Source organism: Geotrypetes seraphini, chromosome 7 (assembly GCF_902459505.1).
Source record: "Geotrypetes seraphini chromosome 7, aGeoSer1.1, whole genome shotgun sequence".
Taxonomy (NCBI): domain Eukaryota; kingdom Metazoa; phylum Chordata; class Amphibia; order Gymnophiona; family Dermophiidae; genus Geotrypetes; species Geotrypetes seraphini.
The window spans coordinates 84,361,470-84,382,395 of NC_047090.1; the positions used below are offsets into that span (position 1 = coordinate 84,361,470).

General features: G+C 40.1%; 1 protein-coding gene across 11 annotated transcripts in view; it reads left to right on the plus strand.

Annotated features, from left to right (window-relative positions):
• The window catches only part of SLC25A21 (solute carrier family 25 member 21), a 702,309-nt gene that overhangs the window by 445,721 nt on the left and 235,662 nt on the right, over positions 1-20,926 (plus strand). For 8 of the 11 annotated variants that reach the window (XM_033952164.1, XM_033952163.1, XM_033952167.1 and 5 more), the window contains one exon: positions 14,266-14,314. In XM_033952164.1, the coding sequence (XP_033808055.1) occupies positions 14,266-14,314 (49 nt within the window). Of the gene's footprint in view, positions 1-13,793; positions 13,867-14,265; positions 14,315-14,668; positions 14,793-20,926 lie in introns of those variants that run through there. The other 3 variants (XM_033952170.1, XM_033952172.1, XM_033952173.1) reach the window with 3 other exon arrangements.

Genomic DNA, 20,926 nt, shown 5'->3' on the forward strand with positions numbered 1-20,926 from the left:
TGAATGGAACAGCAATATGTGCAGCAGAACCAAAAATGCAAGTTATACATACTCAGTGGAAGGGACATGGGTTCAGACAGGTTGAGCTAAAAAGACTTTTCTACATTATAATATAACCCTAGTGTGACCTCATTGGTTGCCTTCTTTCAAATTTCAAACCTAGTCCCCTTCTTTTATCAACCTCTAGTAATAGACTAGATGCATCATCTTTGAGTGATGGGGTGTAGAGAAGGACACAGTGACATAATTGATCACTGTTCCCATCCCCGTGGATAACCGTGGGAAACCATATCCAGACTATGAATGGGCAAAGCCACTGACCCTCAAGCCTTGCATGTAGAATGCTGGTGTAGAATGACTGAGGTTGAGATAGACACTAAAGAATGGCACAAGATTGTTTCCCGCGGTTATCGACGGGAACGGTGATGAATTGTGTCATTCTGCTTGGGAAGGCGAGATTTCAGTGAAGATACAATGCCCATATAGGTAATTATAAAAGGTATCATTAGTGTATTGCTCTTTAAAGGGAATATCAAAAAAGTCCTTGATACTTCCTGGGAGATATTTGCCAAGCATGCTATCTGAATTACATAGAATAGACATGTTATTATTATTGTTTGGCACAGCAACAAAAGCAGAAATGATGGAGAGAAAAAAGCCCAATATATGTTTTTTTTGTATTTCTTTATTTATACCCCACTCATCCGCTGAGAGTAATGCCTTTAACAGAAGAAAAAGCCTCAGGTTTATATAGGCAGGGCAGAAATGCTCAAGCCTCTTCCACCCACATCACTGGCAGAAAAATCTTCCGTAAAGACTCTACTTTTGCCACTATGTTGGTTTTAAATGTGGGACAAAAATCGCTTAAGCAAGGAGATCACGTAAGCAAGCAGCACAAGTTGTGTGAAGAAGTGGGGTGTCAGTAAGCCCTGAAGAAGTGGTAGTGGACCGTGAAACGTTGGCTTTTAAGAGACCCCACGTTTATATTTCTACACATTTAGCAACATTACTATTTGTGATTTTTGCCCCACATTTAAAACCAGTGTAGCGGCAAAAGTAGAGTCTTTATGGAAGTTTTTTCTGCCAATGATGTGGGTGGAGGAGGCTTTAGCATTTATGCCCTGCCTATACAAACCTGAGGCTTTTTCCTCCGTTAACGGCATAACTCTCAGCAGATTGAGTGAAGCAGTTTTGTGCGCTTAGTAATTATTTACATTTATCCACTTCACTGTAGTTTATTTATACCCCGCCTTTCCCAAGGCGGGGTCACAGTAAATTACATACACAAACAAAATCGCATACAATACAGCAAATCAAACATTAATATAACATAATAATATTAATAAAAAGCCTCCTAATATTACAAAGAGGCTACCAGTGCCTCACACCAAGAAACTATAAATCAAGTCCCATATTTCATCTTACAGAAGAGGTGATTCTTCAACATTTTCTTGAAACTACTCAAGCTAGATTGCTGTCGTAAATATCCCGGAAGCTTATTCCACTCCCAAGGACCCACACATGAAAATATGCTAGCTCTAGACAAGGCTAGTCGCTGCTGTTTCACTGTCGTAATATTTAGTGAGTCACCGAGCGCAACATACGCGGTGGTTCATATGGCAGAATGCTATCCATCAAATGTTTCGGGGCCTTATTGTGTATACAAAGATACACCATAACCAGTAATTTATAAAGGATTTGATGTTCTAATTTTAACCAATACAAAGATATATAGCATTCTGTCACATGATCACTCTTTCTTAATCGAAACAGAGTTCGAACAATCGCTGGGCTACCTGCAATACACTCAGTACTGATGCAGGTATACCCAGAAGCACCAAATTGCAGTAGTCTAAGCATGATAATACCACACTCTGCAAGACAGTCCTAATCATAAAGGCAGACAAATATGGGCGCAAACTGTTCAACAGATACAATTTTAAAAATATCTTTTTTACTACTGCACATACATGCCCCCTGAATGTCAGACAAGAATCCAGTAAAACCCTTAAATATTTTACCTCTGTGGATATTACAACAGTAGTAGATTTAATGATGTACAAAATGACTCAACACAATTCATGTTTTGGTCTCATATGACCTGCTTCAGGAGTCTGATAATGAAACGTGCATAAAAACTCACAAAAATGTTTTATATTTGGTCCAGGAATGGAATCGAAAAATGCTCTCACCAAAATGTTTGTCCAAATGATGGAGTGTCCACTTTTGAGGGGTCACTGAAAAGTTCTCAGCCCTTACTCCTTTACTCAGCACTTACTCCAGCGATTTTCCACTTTTTCATTCTGCATTTTTCCAACAGAATGAAAAATTGGAAAATGGACTAAGTGTATAGCCCTCGATGGAGACCGCCCCAACTTTGTTGGTTAGGCTGAGAACTTTTCAGTGGCCCCTCGTAAACAGTGGGGCAAATTCTATAAATGGCATCTCGATTTAGGCGGTGGTAAGCATTCCTGCCACTGTCTAACCAGCCAATCGGGATGAATGTTTTTAGAAAAAACCTACCTGAGGCAGGCCACCTACACTGTAGGCATTTTCGTGAGCCTAGAAAGACACGTAGGTATGCTTAAGTTCGCCCAAGGCTTGGCGTGGGCATGGTTTCGCCCAGAAGTGGCCTTGGATGAGCTTAAGCAGCCCTAGACGTCCCCTAGGGCCACGAAAGACACCTGAAATGTAGGGCAGTGTGTGGCAGTTTTCCTGCACTACCCAATTAGCTTAGGGTACACCTACTCTGCACCTCCAGACGCACCACTTGCACTAAAAAGGATTTCCTATTTTTTTTAGCACGAGGTTAGCACATGCCGATTCCAGGACTATCACATAATTTTCTGAGTGCATCCTGCACTAGTGCCTTTTTAACCTCTGGTAAGCACGTGTTAATAGTTTCCACTAAACTATGGGTTTTACTAAGTGTGCCATTTATAGACTAAATAAGACTTAAGGACAGCAAGTTCATACATTTTTCAAATAATTTTTCTTGATTTTCACAACAATGTTAATCAAAAAAAGAGCTTACTCTATTATAGGAAAGAAAAGTGGAAAACACAAGCATAAAAACTGTGCTCCATTTATCAAGCTGCAGAAAACATTGGCCTTAGCACACGCTTACATAGATTTTTTTCCTTGCACTAAGACCTTTTTTCCTGCAGCTGCAAAATGGCCAATTTTTAATTTTCTCAATTAACGGTCACATGCTAATGTTGTTGTCAACGCACAGCCCTTACTGACACATATTTTGTAGGTTCTAATCAGGCATTGCTGTGCACTGAGTCCATACTGCCTGCAAAATAAATGACGGTAGGGGCTCACTTGCTTCTGGCCACGTGCTAATGAAGAAAATTAATACTAAAAATAAGAAAATTGGTTATTTTATACCAGCAGTAAAAAAAGGCTCTTTAGGGCATGGGAATGACCTTTTCTAAGGGTGTGCTAATGCCACATTTTACTGCTGTTTGGTAAAAGGGCCAATGAGAATCGGGAGGGCAATGTTTTGAGCAATTTCTTTTTTTTTTAACTTTAATTCTTCAATTTTTAATTGATACATATTGCTAAATATAGACATTGAATTCTAAAGGAAAATATATCACCATAAGACATGAAATCATATACCATCCACAAATAAATAGAAATGCTGAGCACGTGCTTTTGATCCAACTTCCCGTTTCTGCATTCGCCATACTGCTCAGCTTTTGCTCAGCATTGGCATTTTCTAATTGTTTTTCTCCAGCAGAGTTTGTACACATTTTAACTTCATGTTTCAGTCCACATTTGAATTAGATGGTGGTTTTCAGTCATGGACCCCTGAAGAAGGCAAATATATATGCCAAAATACGGACTATGTAGGGTCCCTTGTTCCAGCTCATCTACTGAAGTCAGTGAATATGCTGCTTTTGGAGTTATATTCAACCATCACCAGTTTCACTGGCACAAATTTGGGACTGGCTACTGACTATATTGGCACTATATTTGGGATTCTATGCTTGACTTTTTATCATTGTGAAACACAGAAAGAAGGGAGACTAGCTTTGCCCAATGAAACAAACAGCACACAAGGAAGGACAAAGCTGATGTACTAATCCAACCATGGTAAACTTTTTTAATATATAAATATCATCAAATATACTCCCAACAAGGATTCAGATTTCAGCAGAAAAACTGCCTTCAAGGGACACCAACTAGAGTAAGAAAATAATAGAAATTATAAAACTGTAAACCATGAAAATAAGTGACATAGGGACACTGGATCATTTGTTGTTCCATTGTCCTTTGATACTCAACTTCTGGAAGTCAATATGGGGATAGATTAATACCATATTGGAGTTATCGATTCCATTGACATATGATGTTGTCATATGTGGGATGATATTGCATCTTAAACCCCCATTGCACAGATATAAATGTCGGCTTTCCTTATTATGACCGGGCTAGCCATACAAATGGTTACTCGTAATTGGAAAAATTGGGATCGCCTTAGTTATACTTTTTGGTGGGCGAATTTATGCCTATGTTATAAGTATAAAAAGATGAATGCTGGCATGATGGGGCATATTAAGATATTCAAATTAGTTTGGGGTCCATTGTCGTCTTTTGTGGTTTTGTTATAGTTGTCATTTATATATAGTTTCTGTTGTTTTAGCACATACACATCCATGGGAGGGCATCCTTTTTGTTTGGTTTTATTCCTTGTTTGAAAATATTGGATGGGGGAGGGGGTTTTATTCTCTCTGAATTGTTACTGACGGATAATAAGTGTTTACTATGCTGATTTATTATGTATGGATATCGCTTGCACTTGTTGTTAGTTTTAAAAACTTAATAAAGAATTTAAAAAAAGAAAATAAGTGACATACAAATAATGAAAACTTAAGATAATGAAGCATTATCAATTTGATAAAAACATAAAACTATGGAACCAAAAAATAATTAACATATCAATAGTAAATCTTAAAAAAATGAAGCATAACGAATATACATGTAAAATTATCAAGGAGTTAGGTGCTGCAAGGTGCCATTTATAGAATCTGGCCCATGGTGCTGAACTCCACTAGTGCATATCTCAAAAGTGGGCATGGACATAGGCATTCAGAAAAATTGGGCGTGTAGTTATAGAATATGGCCTCAGTGTGCCTAACTCGGGTGCCAGCATTTACACTACATTTCAGTAGGGATAGGGTTACCAGACGTTTGGGAAAACATGGACAAATCCTCTTTTCAGTTTGTCCAGGTTTTGGAAAGCCCCAAGCTCCAGCCGCGTCTGTAGGGCCTCTGAGCGTGTGTGGATGACATCACACATATCCGTGCATTCTCCAGACTCTCTAGATGCAGCCAGGAAGACGAGAGGAGGCTTTGTGGGGGTAAGACTGGAGACGGAAATGGGCAGGACTGGGGCTTAATGGGGTAGGACTGGAGGTGGAACAGGGCGGGGCCATGTATCCGCGGTTTTGTCACTCAAAATATGGTAACCTTAAGTAAGGATAAACTTGGCACCTAAAGTTAGGAGCAGGAATTGGCACTAAGATGGTTCTATAAAGGGTGTAGCTACCACTGCTGAATATCATTAATGCTGGATGATTTCTGATTGCTGTCCAAGAAATGGATTATTCAACTATATGTATGGTTTTTTGAAGTGTCCAAACCATGGCCAGAACACATCCTTTAAAAATCTGTGCATTCTTCAGCATCTAGAAGTAAAAATGCTTCCCTCGACCACTACCGTGCAGCTGTTCTAAAATTATCTCCCGGATGCATCAAAACTGAAGCAAACTGAAAGTAACAGCAGCGTGAGAAGCAACAGGCCCTAAAACCTGCATATTAGGACGTTGAAAAATGAATTTTGTTTTTCTATGTGACCCTGAAGGACAAAACATCTGGTCCTCATCCTGTTTGCAGTGCAAAGGCTGCTGTGTAGTTAAAGCTTGCAAGCACACAAAAGCTGTTTGGAGAACTTTTTTTTTTTTGACCATCATCCAGACAGAAAATAGTTCTGCTTGGCAGTGCTAACCATCTAAACTGGCACACCTAAAGCTTTTTGCAGTGCCAGCAAGTGAAAGAAAGGCCATGTTTGGCAACTGACACATTTGCCATCAGTTTAGAAGTGGATTGTCCCGATGATTTATATATGTTGGCGCTCTTGCACTGTTATTACACCCTGACCTTTTGCATAAAAGGCAGAAAATCTATTAATAAATGATTATGGAGGATTGTGAAGTAAAACGATAGAGGTATTTGGCTTGGTAAGGTGCCAAGTGACTATGGATAGCATGTTTGCACCTGTCATTGGTGTATTAATCTGTTTGGATTACCTCATTATGCAGAAGCTGAGCAACAAAATGAGAGGGAGGTCCTGCAGAAAAGTCAAGATCATCCAAACAGGAACAGGCTCAAGGATTTTTATTCAATCGGTTTGGTGATGGAATAAACAGAACTAAACTTGTGATATCTTGGAGGAGGAGCTATAAATTGCTTAATAGATCTTAGGAGATATTTTGGCGGGCTTTTACACACTGAATGCTAAGCCACCCGTAGGATTAGAATGGGCGGATTGGCATTTACCATGCACTGCTCAGCAGATCAGCTCTGTATACTGTAAAGACTCTTTTTTTAATACCTAAGAACTTTCATTTTACACTATATGAGTACATTAGTAATTTGTTTCTTTCATTCTAAATTGATCATAATAAGGATAATTTTATAACAGCCACTGGGAGTTACCTGGGCCATGTTGATATTCAACTGGACATCTAAGCTTTTGAGGCATATAGGTGTATATATTGAGCTAATAATATAGGGGCAATATATGTGTGTGTGAGCCTCTGGCTGGAAGTTAAACTTGCAGGTAGAAATAATAACTTTGTGCATGCATGTGCAGGGAGAAAATGGAAAGGGGATAGATTCCGTATGAACGTAAGGAGGTTCTTCTTCACCCAGAGAGTGGGAGAAAACTGGAATGCTCTTCCAGAGTCTGTCATAGGGGAAAACACCCTCCAGGGATTCAAGACAAAGTTAGACGGGTTCATGCTGAACTGGAACATGCGCAGGTAGGGCTGGTCTCAGTTAGGGTGTTGGTCTTTGACCGAGGGGCCGCTGCGTGAGCAAACTGCTAGGCACGATGAACCACTGGTCTGACCCAGCAGCGGCAATTCTTATGTTCTTAAAAGAAAAGTGGGACATGTAGAAAACCAGGTTTGGTTCAGTTGAGGAACAGAAATTGGAAGGGGCATAATCAAAAAGAAAGGTCCATTTGAGTGCTGATGAAGGCTGACTAGCCAAAACATGGCTGTGTAGAGAGAACTTCTTGCACACCTTTTATGCTCTACTGTGAATAAAGATTGCATGAGAATCCTGGCTTTCTCCATGTTCCACTTTCTTGCTTTTTCTGTTTGTATATCTGTGGAACACTGTTCTCCTTTTTCTTCAGGGAGAAATCAGTATATCCTATACTATAAAGAAAGCAATTATTGTATGTTTGTATGTTAAATTTTATCTTGAAAACGGCTCTAAGGGTTTTCATGAAATGGGGTAAATCTAGGGTTTTTTGGGTGCGAGAAAGTGATTTAGCTAGGTCTGGAGTTTGGCAAAATTCATTGGGAGGTCATTTGTGGGATTTTTCTGAGTTCTATCCTCCCCCTGCAGCCCATTGGTCAGACATTCCTATCAAAGCTTAGAAGCTTAGCCAGCCAATAGGCTGCGGAGAAAAGCAGGACTGAAGGTTGCTAAGGCACTGTCTCTGAAGCTACTGCTCCCGCCTCCCCCTGCAGCCCATTGATCAGATATTCCTAAGGAACTACTCATGCAGCCCATTGGTCAGACATTTTTAAGGAAGCTTAGCTAGCTAATAGGCTGGAGAGAAAAGCAGGACTGAAGGTTGATGTCTCATAAGCTATTCGTCCTGTCCTCTGCAGCTTATTGGCTGGCTAAGGAATGTCTGAGAAATGGACTAACACCAGAGAACACAGAACAGCTGCAGTTGCAGTATTGATAACAGAGGCTTCCTGCCTTTTGTCAATTATACAGTAGTGCTGACAGATTCACCAATTTGAATCAATTCAGCAATTCACTTTGGTGAATCAATTCAAATTGATTAGTTTCCCTCAAAAATCAGACTCATCAATTCAGTGAACAGCCCTCCCCTCTGTGAGGCCTCACATACCTCCAGGGCCTCCAAAAGCAGCAGCATCAGTGGCAGTGGATGGATAGCAGATGCAGGCTCTAAAAAGGCTTGTTCATGGCCTGCCCTGCTGGGGCCTTCCCTCTGCTGCATCTCTGATGTCACTGATGACACGGCAGAGGGAAGCCCTGGTGGCCAGGCTGCGAATAAGCCTGTTCAGAGCACTGCATCTGCTAGCTGTCCACTCCCACTACTGCTGCATTAGGAGACCCAATGGTATGTCAGATCTCGGGGGGTGGGGAAAGGGAGTGGGGTTGGTCAGAAAGTGCTGAATAGGGGGATGGGAGGGACAGAAAGCTGCCATACAGGGGGATAGGAGGGAGGGACAGAAAGCTGATGCAGAGGGGGGAAGAGAGAAAAAATTGTTGGACATGGGGTGGAGGAGAGGAAGGGAGTGCAACAAAGAGGTAGAAAGGGGTGAAAGGGAGAAATCCAGCATATGGTGAAAGGGAGGGGGACATGGATGGAGAAGAGAGAGTGAGAGAAATGTTGCACATAGGATAGAGTGCAGGGAGAGATGGTGCATGAGGAGAGAAAGAAATATTTCACATGATAATGGAGGGGAGGAAGGGAGAAATGCTGCATGGAGGGGAATAGAGATGTTTGACCCAGAGCACAAGGCAGGGAGAGAGAGAGAGAGAGAGAAAGAAAGAAAGAAAGAAGAGAGATGGTAGGCAGTGGGAAAGAAATGTTAGATATGGCAGTGGATGGAAAGGTACAGAGATGGAAAATGGATGGTGAGTACAGAGAAAGAAGAAAACATCAAATGGGCAGGAGACCCTGGTGAGCGAGTTATCAGAAGACAAAGAGAAACCAGAGCCTGGGACCAACATGATTTGAATAATAAAATGACCAGACAAGAAAAGGTAGAAAAAAAAAAATTGTATTTTCTGTTTTGTGATTACAATATGTCAGATTTGAAATGTGTACCTGCCAGTGCTGGTGTTAGACAGTGAGCGAGAGCTAGGATTTAACAGAGAGAGGAAAAATCTTTTTTGTTTGTTTATTTTGTTTACACCACAGTATAGGCATGGGGTTGGAGAGGGCAAAGGGTTGGTGAAGAGGCTACAAAATAAACCCGTCAGGATGTTTGAAAAAACAAAACAAAACAAAACACCCAATTGGATTCTGAGAGGAAGAGAGGCTGAGTGAACACACATGGACTATGAAAGTGAGAACAGAGTTGATGTGAACGCAAACTAGGGGGTGCAAGGACAGTGATAGAAAGATAAGTGGGTGAGGGATGAGCTGAAGAAAGAAACAGATGAGGACAGAGAGAGGAACTGCATGGGATTCAAACAGCAGGGGGCTGATAGAGGAAATAGGCTGAGAAAAGAGTTCTGAGAAGAGAGAATCCAATTGGAAGGAAGAAGTACTATGGGGTAAGGAGAAGGGTAAAAGTGGCAGTAGAGGTGAGACTAGGAAGAAAAAAATCAAGAGCAAGCAAAGAAAAGATCATTTTCAGATTTAGGAGGGCATGATTTGAAAACACCAGTGGTAGTTGCCCCGACAACATCGAAGGTTTCAACAGCGCAGCCGAATAGATACAAAAAAGAACCTGAACAATAACTCCATCATAATTAATAAGCTCACTGATTAATAAATAGTCTTTTAATCTGCTAATGATTTTATCTTAGTGTTATGTGTAGAGTAAGATAAAATCATTAGGGGGATTAAAAACTATTTATGAATTGATAGGCATGAGGAAACCAATTTTAATCAAATAAATAAAGGAATTTATGAAATCCGGTTATCCCATTAGCTCATTAACAACTTAATTTATAGGCGCCATATATAGAATAGGGCCCTGAAGGCTCCCAGTGTGGTTGCTATTTGTCTGAGTTACCTGTGCCATTTTATAAACACCAAACTGAGGGTGCTATTCTACATTCTTCTCACTTATTTAATTACATCCTTTATATTTTATAGATCAGAAACTATAGAAATAGGGTTGTGTAATGCACACTACTTTCTAAGTAGATAAATGAATGAGTGTAACTTAATTTTCAAAAGGCAGAAATATGTTGTTGTTGGATTCTGTGCAGGACAGAGCTTAATATTTCAAATGGGCCTAAACATATTTTCCGATCACAAGAAACCACGTGGTAGGTTGCATATTTACAGAAATTGGGATATTTTACACAGCTCAATGAATTTTACAGAACAGGGTATCATTAGGCTGTATTATCTAATGTCATAGGAAAACAAAGAGATGAGATGGGCTGGGGAGTGCTTCAATTGCTGGGAAGGTGTAGATGGGCTGGAGTGAGCTTTGACGGAGACTTCAGTAGTTGGAACCCAAGCACAGAACCGGGCAAAGCTTTGGATTCTTGCCCAGAAATAGCTAAGAAGAAAAAAAAAATTAAATTGAATCAGGTTGGGCAGACTGGATGGACCATTTGGGTCTTTATCTGCCGTCATCTACTATGTTACTATGTTATGTATTCAAAATAGCTAAAAATCAGAAAGGAGAAGCTGGTAAATAGAAAGGCCAGGCAAATTGTACCCAGGGCTTCCCATAGCCATCCTGTCGTACTGATTGTTAAATGCAAATTTCCTGAATGAGTAAATTTTTCATTTGTAATACAGTTGATATGTAATGAGTATGAGTTATTGTATTACTCAATTTTAATTTTTTTTGTATGGTTTAAGATTTTATTATGAATTTTATTGTATGGAAGCTACCTAGGAGATTTGGGTAGTGTGGGTTATAAGTATTTTAAATAACTACAATGTTTTTCCTTTCATGTGCTTAGCTCTGTGTCTAATATGATAGGTAGCAGAATAAAAACATAAGAACATAAGAATAGCCTTACTGGGTCAGACCAATGGTCCATCAAGCCCAGTAGCCCGTTCTCACAGTAGCCAATCCAGGTAGGATCACTGAGGCCCTGGCCACACAAAGCTTTTGTCTCATAGAGCATCCATAAACATGGAGGGATGGGGGTGTCAGAGACGGAGCACGTTACAAGGCTTCACAGAAGGTTTGGATAGGTTCCTAGAGGATAAAGGAATTGAGGGGTACAGATAGGAGTAGCGGTAGGTTATAGGGATAGTCTGGGACCTTTGCTCAGGCAATGGGCCTGATGGGCCACCGCGGGAGCGGACCGCTGGGTGAGATGGACCTCTGGTCTGCCTCAGCGGAGGCAACTTCTTATGTTCTTATGCTCTTATTTTATCTGGCTCTGCAAAAGACATAATAGTTATTCCATTTGAAGACCCAGGTAGCAAACATGGAGGACCATTTTCGAAAAGAACATCTAAGTCTGACTTAGACGTTTCCCGCTAAACATCCAAATTCAGAAACAAAGAAACGCCCATCTTCAAAAGCCGAACAGCTAGACATCTCAAAATTTTTTTTTTTTTTTAAATCACCTACTTGGGATTAGGATTTGAAAAAGATCTTGGTGTCACTGTAGATGCTATGCTGAAATTTTCTGTGTGTGGTGGTGGCAAATAAAATAAATTGGATGCTAGGAATTATCAGGAAAGGGATGGTAAATAAGACTGAGAATATTATAATGCATCTAAACTAAACTAAACTAAACCTTAGGTTTGTATACCGCGCCATCTCCACAAGCGTAGAGCTCGGCACGGTTTACAGGGTTAGGTTGGAAAGGAGCTACAATGAAGGGTTATAGGAAAGGAGTTAGGAAGATAAAGAGGGATTACTCTACTCTAGCTTGAGTTTTTGCAGAGTTTTGATCGCCATATCTCAAAAAAGATTTAGTGGAATTGAAAAAGGTTCAAAGAAGACTGACCAAAGTGATAAAGGGGATGGAACTCCTCTCATATGTGAAAGACTAAAAAGATTGGGGATCTTTAGTTTGGAAAAGAGACATCTGAGGAAGGATATGATTCAGATCTACAAAATCCTGAGCAGTGTAGAATGGGTAAAAGTGAATCAATTTTTTTACTCTTTCCAATTACAGACTAGGGAACACTTACCCCCCCCACCCCCCACCTTTTACTAAACTGTGATAGTGGTTATTAGCATAGGGAGCTGCGCTAAATGCGCCACACTGATCCTGATGCTGATAGAGTTCTTGTGAGCATTGGGAGCAGTGCGGGGCATTCAATGTGGCTCCCTGCGCTAATAACTGCTATCGTGGTTTAGTAAAAGGGGGGGAGGGGGATAATGAGGTTACATGCAAATACCTTTGAAATAGACAGAAGAAATATTTTTCCACTCAAGTAGTTAAGCTCTGGAACTCATTTCCAGAGGATGTGGTAACAGCAGTTAGCATAGCTGGGCTTAAAAATAGTTTAGACAAGTTCCTGGAGGAAAAGTCTATAGTCTGCTATTGAGATGGGCATGGGGAAGCCACGTCTTACCCTGGGATTGGTAGTATGGAATATTGCTACTATTTGGGTTTCTGCCAGGTACTTGTGACCTGCATTGGCCACTGTTAGAAGCAGGATACTGGGCTAGATGGACTTATTGGTCTGACCCAGTATGGCTCTTCTCATGATTTCAAAGGGTAGAATAAGGGTCTATATTTACCACACTGCTTTGTGATGTAAGTTCAAAATCAGGATGGACCAAAAAACCTCTTTCCTGGAACCGGATAATTTGGCGCTGTATATATGATCATGGTTAAATAGTTCCAATGAGTCAGATTCCTTCATTCCCCCTATTCTTTCCAATAAAGCTGATGTTTTGAATAGGAGATAAAAATGTTGGAAAAACCTTGGTGAGATTTAAGTAAAACTAGCTGTCCCTTTTGCAGAGTTTGCAAACACTGAGGCTGATGCAGAAAGGCTTGGATGTGGCTTAATACTATGCAATACACAGAAAGCTATGTACTTAAGTTTGGTGTCAGGTCAAAAGCGCGCCGGGACAAAGGCGCGCCCAGACAATTGAGCGCAATGCGGAGGCGCGCGCCACTCAAAATTACTGTTTTTAGGGCTCCGACGGGGGTGTGTGTGGGGGAACCCCCCCACTTTACTTAATAGACATCACGCCGCGTTGTGGGGGCATTGTGGGGCATTTGGGGGGTTGTAACCCCCCACATTTTACTGAAAACTTCATTTATTCCCTGTTTTTAGGGAAAAAGTTAAGTTTACAGTAAAATGTGGAGGGTTACAACCCCCCAAACCCCCCATAACGCCGGCACGATGTCTATTAAGTAAAGTGGGGGGGGGGGTTCCCCAACAAAAACCCCCGTCGGAGCCCCTAAAAACTGTAATTTTCTTCGGCGCGCGCCTCCGTCTTGCGCTCAGTTGTCAGCGCGTGCCTTTGTCTTTCGCGCTGTTGTCTATGAACCCTTAAGTTTTATGCATAGAAATATTTTGGCTAATGGGTGGGGAGCATGCCTGATGGAAGTTACACAAAGGTTCTTCTGTAAGTATGGCTTCTTCGTGTCGCATGTCCAAAGGAAAACAGAGAAGTACCAGCACACATCGGTGCCTATTCTTTTGTGCCTAAATATGACCTTTGTAAACATTTCTTGTACATAATATTTTTGTGAGGCTCATATTTAGGCTCAGTAGAACAGGCACTGATGTGTACTTGTGCTTTTGGTTTTGTTCGAATACGCACACATCTTGATATTTCATGTCTGCCTTTTAAACTTACAGGTATTTCCTTTTGGTTGCAAAACAAGACAAAACTGGTAGTCAAATCTCAAAAACTAGCATCATATCCTCTCCCTGAACCCTTCTACGCTGCCCTGGACCTGGTAAAATTTTTCTCACATTGCGTACACATCAAAAGCTCTCTATATTGCATGGGATATTTAAATGAGCTCATGATCATACATTAACAGAGTTTGCAGCCATATCTTTTGCATGAGTTAACATGTGCGCATGCCCTGTGGTAACTGTGTGATTAGGCTCATGCCAGTTTTCTACATCAGCCCCACTGTTTTTTGTTTTTTTTAATAGAATTCCAGTTAGAGTTCTGGCAAGTAGAACTTGGTATATGCCTTCATGTCCATCAGCTATCGCATCTTTTTCAGTTCATTGTACCTTGCATCAGAGCTTTTTCACTTGAGCAGACTTTTGGGGGGTCAATGACACATGAACTGCTCTTTTCATACCATCTGTTTATGAGGCCTCTCTTTCTGATCACCTTGCAGGTCTTGTAGAAATTTGTCTGATGCACCCGCTTGATGTGGTGAAAACCAGGTAAGGTTTTGCTTAAACATGTTTTATTGACATTGGAAGATGGCTAGGCTGGGACCTGTCAGAAAATTAAATACCAGAGCTTGTCCAAGATAGATAACTTCACCCTGTAATGGCCTTACAGCTTACTTTCTTTCTCACCAGTTTGACAGACTGAAACTATGCGATGCACCTTAGCATAAAGTTCATTTTAAAGAGTTAAATTATGTGAAATGAAATCCTTATTATCCAACAGTGAAAAAAAAAGTCTTTATCTTTACCTGTGTTTACACCTTGAAATTGGTTGAATGTTTCTGATAACTTGAAACTCTTGCTATTGTTGCATGTTAAATGCCTGACTCACTCTTTTGCCTTTAGTTTTCTGAGCTCATCTTAAAGTTATGGCATGAAAATGGTTGTAACCTCAGAGCAGCTTAATATGAAGGGTTGCATTTTGACATCACATGGAATGAGCGGGAATTTTTGAAATGGCGGAGATGAGGTAAAGGCAGTGAAACCAATTACGTATTTTACAGGATCTCTGTACTGCAGGACGTAAACTAAGAAGTGAAAAATAAGATGATAGATTGCTCCTTATCCATGATTTTATTACTTCCAGGTCTGTTGCTGTTCTTTCAGGAACTGGTGTCATTGGCATTATTGATAATAGCTAGGGTTGCCCACTGGCCAGTATTTGACCCAAAACACCAGTTTAAAGTAACAGTTGCAGGCGGTGGGCAAAGCCTTTAATTATGCCAATTGTTTGCTTTCCCAGTTCTCTTAACACATTTTGTCTCCCTTCATCCCATTTGATTCCTACTTTGCTAACTATTCTCCGGCACAGCAGCTCTTGCCCATGGGTCATGGAGACTGTCCGCCTGATATTCAGCAGTATTTAGCTGGCTGGGAATGTCTCCTGGCTGGCTAAATAAGCTAAGCTGGCTAACTGCCAGTATTCAGCGGGAGATAGTCAGCTATCTCTGCATGTGCAGAATGATATCCACACAGACTCAGACATGCCCAAATTCATACGTATGTTTGTACTGTGGCACTAAACTTATTTAAATCTTCAAGAAAGAGGCAATAATATATCAAACACCCTATATATGTTGGCCAATAAACCACATATATGTTGGCCAATAAACCATACCATGTGGCAAATTCATACGTAGGCATACACAGAAACAAAAACATATTTATGTACACAGATCCAAACACACAGGGAAACAAATACAGATATTCAACACAGAGCCAAACATACAAACACATGTATGTCACACAGGCAAAAACACACATAAATGCATACATACCCAGACACACAAACACATATACACGTGGAGTTTAAAATCAGATCTGACAAAAACTATATCTGTCTATATCTATATCTATCTATATATTTTACACATACATAGATATATACACACACACATATAGACATGGACACACAGATATACATATATGCAAATACACAGATACACATTCTGTAACACAGACACAAATAGAAATTCTTACACAGGTAAGTGCTCCGATGCTCATAGGAATTCTATGAGTGTCGGAGCATTTACCATAGCACCAGAGTGGAATTGTCCCAGTCAGACTGGTGCGTACCAAAGAAAGTGTCCTTTAACTCATCTGATAAATTCAAATGCCTTTATTCAACCAAAGTCTCATAAATTCATCCAATGACTCAGTTGCAGCACGGTCCTAGTGACATTCACTGCTTTACGACTTCAAACTTAGCAGCCGCGTTTAGATGGTGTGAGTGTGTATCTTTATATATTGTACGGTTTTTCTAATACACCCATCAAAGACTCACAAGACTCCTGAAGCAGGCCGGTTAGGCCGAAACATGTGCATGTCGGGTCATTGAGTCATTGGATGAATTTATGAGACTTTGGATGAATAAAGGCATTTTAATTTATCAGATGAGTTGAAGGACCCTTTCTTTGGTATGTACCATTCTGATTGGGACAATTCCACTCTGGTTCTGTGCTTTTGAGTTTGTGGTTTTGTTTCCCCTGTTTCATTTTGCAGCATTTACCATACCAGCTCACACTAAAAACCTTTAGCGCAGTTGGATAAAAGGGGCCTTTATTTTTCTAACAAGCCTTTGGATATTCTTAAGCTGTATTGTAGGGTAGAAGCTTACTGTCAACTATTTTAATAATGTTGTTTGTATATAATGGTGCATGAATTGTTATTATTAATGCTCTTTGTAAGTTGGTTAGACTTGCAGATAGTATGGGATATATGTTCCTTCTACTAGATCTCTGAGATATCTATTATGTCTATATTTTTGTTTAGTGCTATATATTCCAAATCTCAATTCTTATTTTTCTTAGACTTCTGGTATTTCTATACAGATAATTCTAATTCAGGGTCCCTTTTATCAAGCTGCGCTAGAGGTTTTTTAGCGTGAGCTGGCGCGGTAAATGATCTGACACTCTTAGAATTCCTATGAGCATCAGAGCACTTACTTCGCCAGCCTGCACTAAAAACCTCTAGCGCAGCTTGATAAAAGGGGGTGGGGGGGAGGTTTGTTTTTTAACTGTCAGCTCTGTTCTAAAATGCACCTCAACTGCTTCAGTTTTTTCAACAACTGCTCAATTCGGGATATTCAAGCTTTCCTATTCTCCCAGTAGTAGAAAACTATTTATCCCTCTCTGTTACATGTTCAAAGTTAAAATGTTTCCCAAATTTTCTTAACTATTTTTTGAAGGCAGAAGCTTAGGGCATTATGGTTATTACTTGGGCTCCGGAATTTGGATCAATTTGCCACAGAATTGACTCCAGCTGTGCCGGTTTCCTTCCTTAAGTTATACAGAAGCTGATTATAATTTGCTATGTGAATGAACCTAGAAATATAGAAGATGTAGGCAGAAAGGGCCACTAGTCCTCTAACCAACAGTGCCTGGTCTCCTGTTCTGCAACAGCTCTTACACAATCTGTGGTCTTTTCCCTCTCTGCTTCTCCAAGGTCCTTGATAAAGAGAGCTCTAGTCCTTGAGAGTTTATGCCTCAGTAAGAGACCTATTTATGAAAATATGCCAGTTCCTTAGCACATGTTAAACTCCTAGGTTTAAGGTACGCTAAAATGGAATTAAAATGTATATTATAACAAAAAAGTGCCCATTACTATTATCATAAAAGCCAGGAATAATGCATAAACAAAGCCCATACAAATTCATACAAATCAGCTAATTAATATTAAAATAAGTTATCAAACATCCTGACGGGTTTATTTTGTAGCCTCTTCACCAACCCTTTGCCCTCTCCAACCCCATGCCTGCGCTATGGTGTAAACAAAAGAAACAAACAAAAAAGACTTTTCCTCTCTCTGTTAAGTCCTAGCTCTCGCTCACTGTCTAACACCAGCACTGGCAGGTACACATTTCAGTATGTCAAATGAGAATTTTGTTACCTACATGCATCACTTTACACTTATCCACGTTGAACCTCATATGCCATGTTGATGCCAATTCCTCGAGCCTGATTATGTCACATTGCAGATCTTCACAATCCCCCTGTGTCTTCACTACTCTGAATAACTTCGTATCATCCACAAATTGAATCACCTCGCTCATCATATCAATGGCCAGGTCGTTTATAAAGATGTTGAAGAGCACAGGTCCAAGCACCGAGCCTTGCGGCACCCCACTGGTGATTTTCTTCCAGTCCAAGTATTGTCCATTTACCCCTACTCTCTGTTTCCTATGCTCCAGCCAGTTTTTAATCCATGTGAGTATTTCACCCTCGATTCCATGGCTCGCAATTTTCCGAAGTAGTCGTTCATACGGAACTTTGTCAAATGCCTTCTGAAAATCCAGATATACAATGTCGACCGGATCGCCCTTGTCTATCTGCCTGTTTACTCCCTCGAAGAAGTGCAGCAAGTTTGTCAAACAAGATCTGCCTTTGCTGAAACAGTGCTGGCTGGTCCTCATCAGCCCTTGTCCGTCAAGATGATCAATGATGCGGTCCTTTATCAGCGACTCTACCATCTTTCCTGGTACCGTGGTCAGACTCACCAGTCTGTAGTTTCCCGGATCTCCCCTCGAACCTTTCTTGAAGATCAGTGTAACATTCGCCACCTTCCAGTCTTCCGGTGTGAGTGTTGGGGGGGAGGGGTGGGGTGGGGGGGGGGAGGGGATAGTGTGTACAGAGCACAGGTGGTGCCATGAATTATGAGTATTGGTTATGAAACTTCAACTGCATCTATTTATTTCACCTTCCAATCAAATATAAATGTACACAGCTACATTTTAGCCACAGTTCTGTAAGTTATATGGGATAATTTCATAAAGGCACAAAGGTGCCTATGTACATTGACTCTCAACTTAGGTTTCAAGTTTATCAAGTTTATAAAAAAAAATGTTTATACCGCTTATTCAAATTTCTAGGAGGTGTACAGTAATAATAATAATAAAAATATCTTAAAAGGAACAAAACAGTTGGAGTTAGAATATTATACCAAACCGTGTTAGGTTAGTAGACACATACAAAAACATATATACTAACTGCACACAATTAGGAAAGAAGCATAGAATTACAATCTTTGAGAAAAAGCACACTTAGGGATAAAACAGTAGGTACGGGTAGAAGCTGTAATTGTTTTAGTCCTGAAAAGGAGTTTTATCCAAAAGCATCTTAAAATAAGAATGTTTTTAGTTTTGCTTTAAATTGCTTTATCGTGGATTCGATTCATAAATGATTAGGCAGTGAATTCCAAAGAGAGGGTGCAGTGACAGCAAAGTTGTTGGATCTCAACGTGTTAATTAGTTTTAATGATGCTACAACGAGGAGATTTCGGTACTGTTTATAGAATATCCCCTTTAAGGTTTGATGTGTAGATCTCAACAGTTGTGAAGACTGGGTTGTATGGTCCTCACAGAACTTGGAAGCCAAACAAGCCCAAGGGAAAAAAATGTGAGAAGAAAGGCCAACTTCACATCTTCATCACTGGCAGATTTCGCCTATATCACTTGGGATCTCATTTACAGGTTAAGGCTTGATCTTAGGTCAGTAGGCACATAATTTAGACATAAGTCAAGGACAGTTACTGAAAACTCACATGTCTAATCTAATCTAATGCTTAGATGTTAGGAGAGGTAGGAGAAAGTACACAGGGATGGAGGAGAAAGGGAGAGAGAAGGAGGACATGTGCACAGAGATGGGAGGGGTGGGCAAGGGAAGAGAGATGGAAGAAATGCTGTTTATGGATAGATAGAAATAGGTAAGAAGAAAGAGGGAGGAGATGGCATACATGGATGGTGGGGAAGGGCAGAGAGATGGAAGAGAGAATGTGCATGGAGAGATAGGAAGGGAAGACATGGAAAAGTGACTGATCTGAGGAGGACACAGAAAAATGGAAGAAAGTTGAATGTTAAAAGTTAGTGCCAAAGATGGATGTGAAGGAGAGAAAAACAGCAAATAGATAAGAAAGCTCTGGAAACAGAGTTAAGAACACAGACAGAAGGAAGTGCAACCAGAGACTGGGAAAAGATGAGTAGAAAAATTAAAATCGCCAGACAACAAAGTAGGAAAAGTGATTTTATTTTCAATTTAGTGATTGAAATGTGTCAGTTTTTGGAATTTACATCTGCTGTCTATATTTTGTACTGCTCAGGAAGAAATGTATTCCTTTCTATTTCTCTGGTGTTATACTGTGTTTTTTCCTACCCTTCCTGTTGTTCTTCCCCTATTCGTCTTCTTTCCTATCTAATATTGTATTTCATTCTCTCCTCATTGGTACAGTAAGTCTTATGTGTCTTTTGTATGTCATTTATCTGGTCCCCTTTAATGTTGTAAAATTTTTATCATTGTTCATCGCTTTGAAGTGTGATTAAACGATTTATCAAATTTTAAATAAAACTTGGAAACTATATACAGTAAAACCTTGGATTGCAAGTAACTTGGTTTGCATGTGTTTTGCATGTAATGTAGAACGAAGAGATTTAGTGGGATAATAGGGAATTAGGAGTCTATCAATAAACTCTGGTTGATTATTTGAGCGAGTTGTAAAAGTTAATAGTAGAATTTTGTAACTAATTCTATGTTCGGGTAGCCAATGTGCGTTGAATAGAAGAGGAGAAACATGGTCATATTTCTTTGCGCCATAAATGATCTTGATAGCAGTATTCTGCACTATCTGAAGGCGTCTTATTTCCTTTTTTTGTAATGCCCTTATAAAGGGCATTATAATCATTTATACAAGAAATTACCAAAGAATGGATTGGTGTATTCAGAGATGCTGGGTCTAATAGTTTGGAAAGGGAATGTATCATTATAAGGCGGTGGAAGCATTTCTGGACCACCGTACTAATATGATTGTGATAGGAGAATTTACAGTCAAAAGTGACTCCTAGTAGCTTTAAAGTGGGTATGACTTTAATTGGGAGGGATTCAAATTTCAAGGGGGCCTGAATAGTTATTCCCTCTTTAAAGGGAAAAATCATTAGTTTTGATTTATTGATGTTGAGGGACAACCTATTTGAATCTAACCACAATTTGATTTTTTTGAGTTTGTGGTTGATGGAAGCAACATCCTCTGTGTTATTAAGATCGATAGGATGGATTAATTGCACATCGTCGGCGTAAGCAAATGTGGTGAAGCTGATGGATTGACCCACAGTCAAAA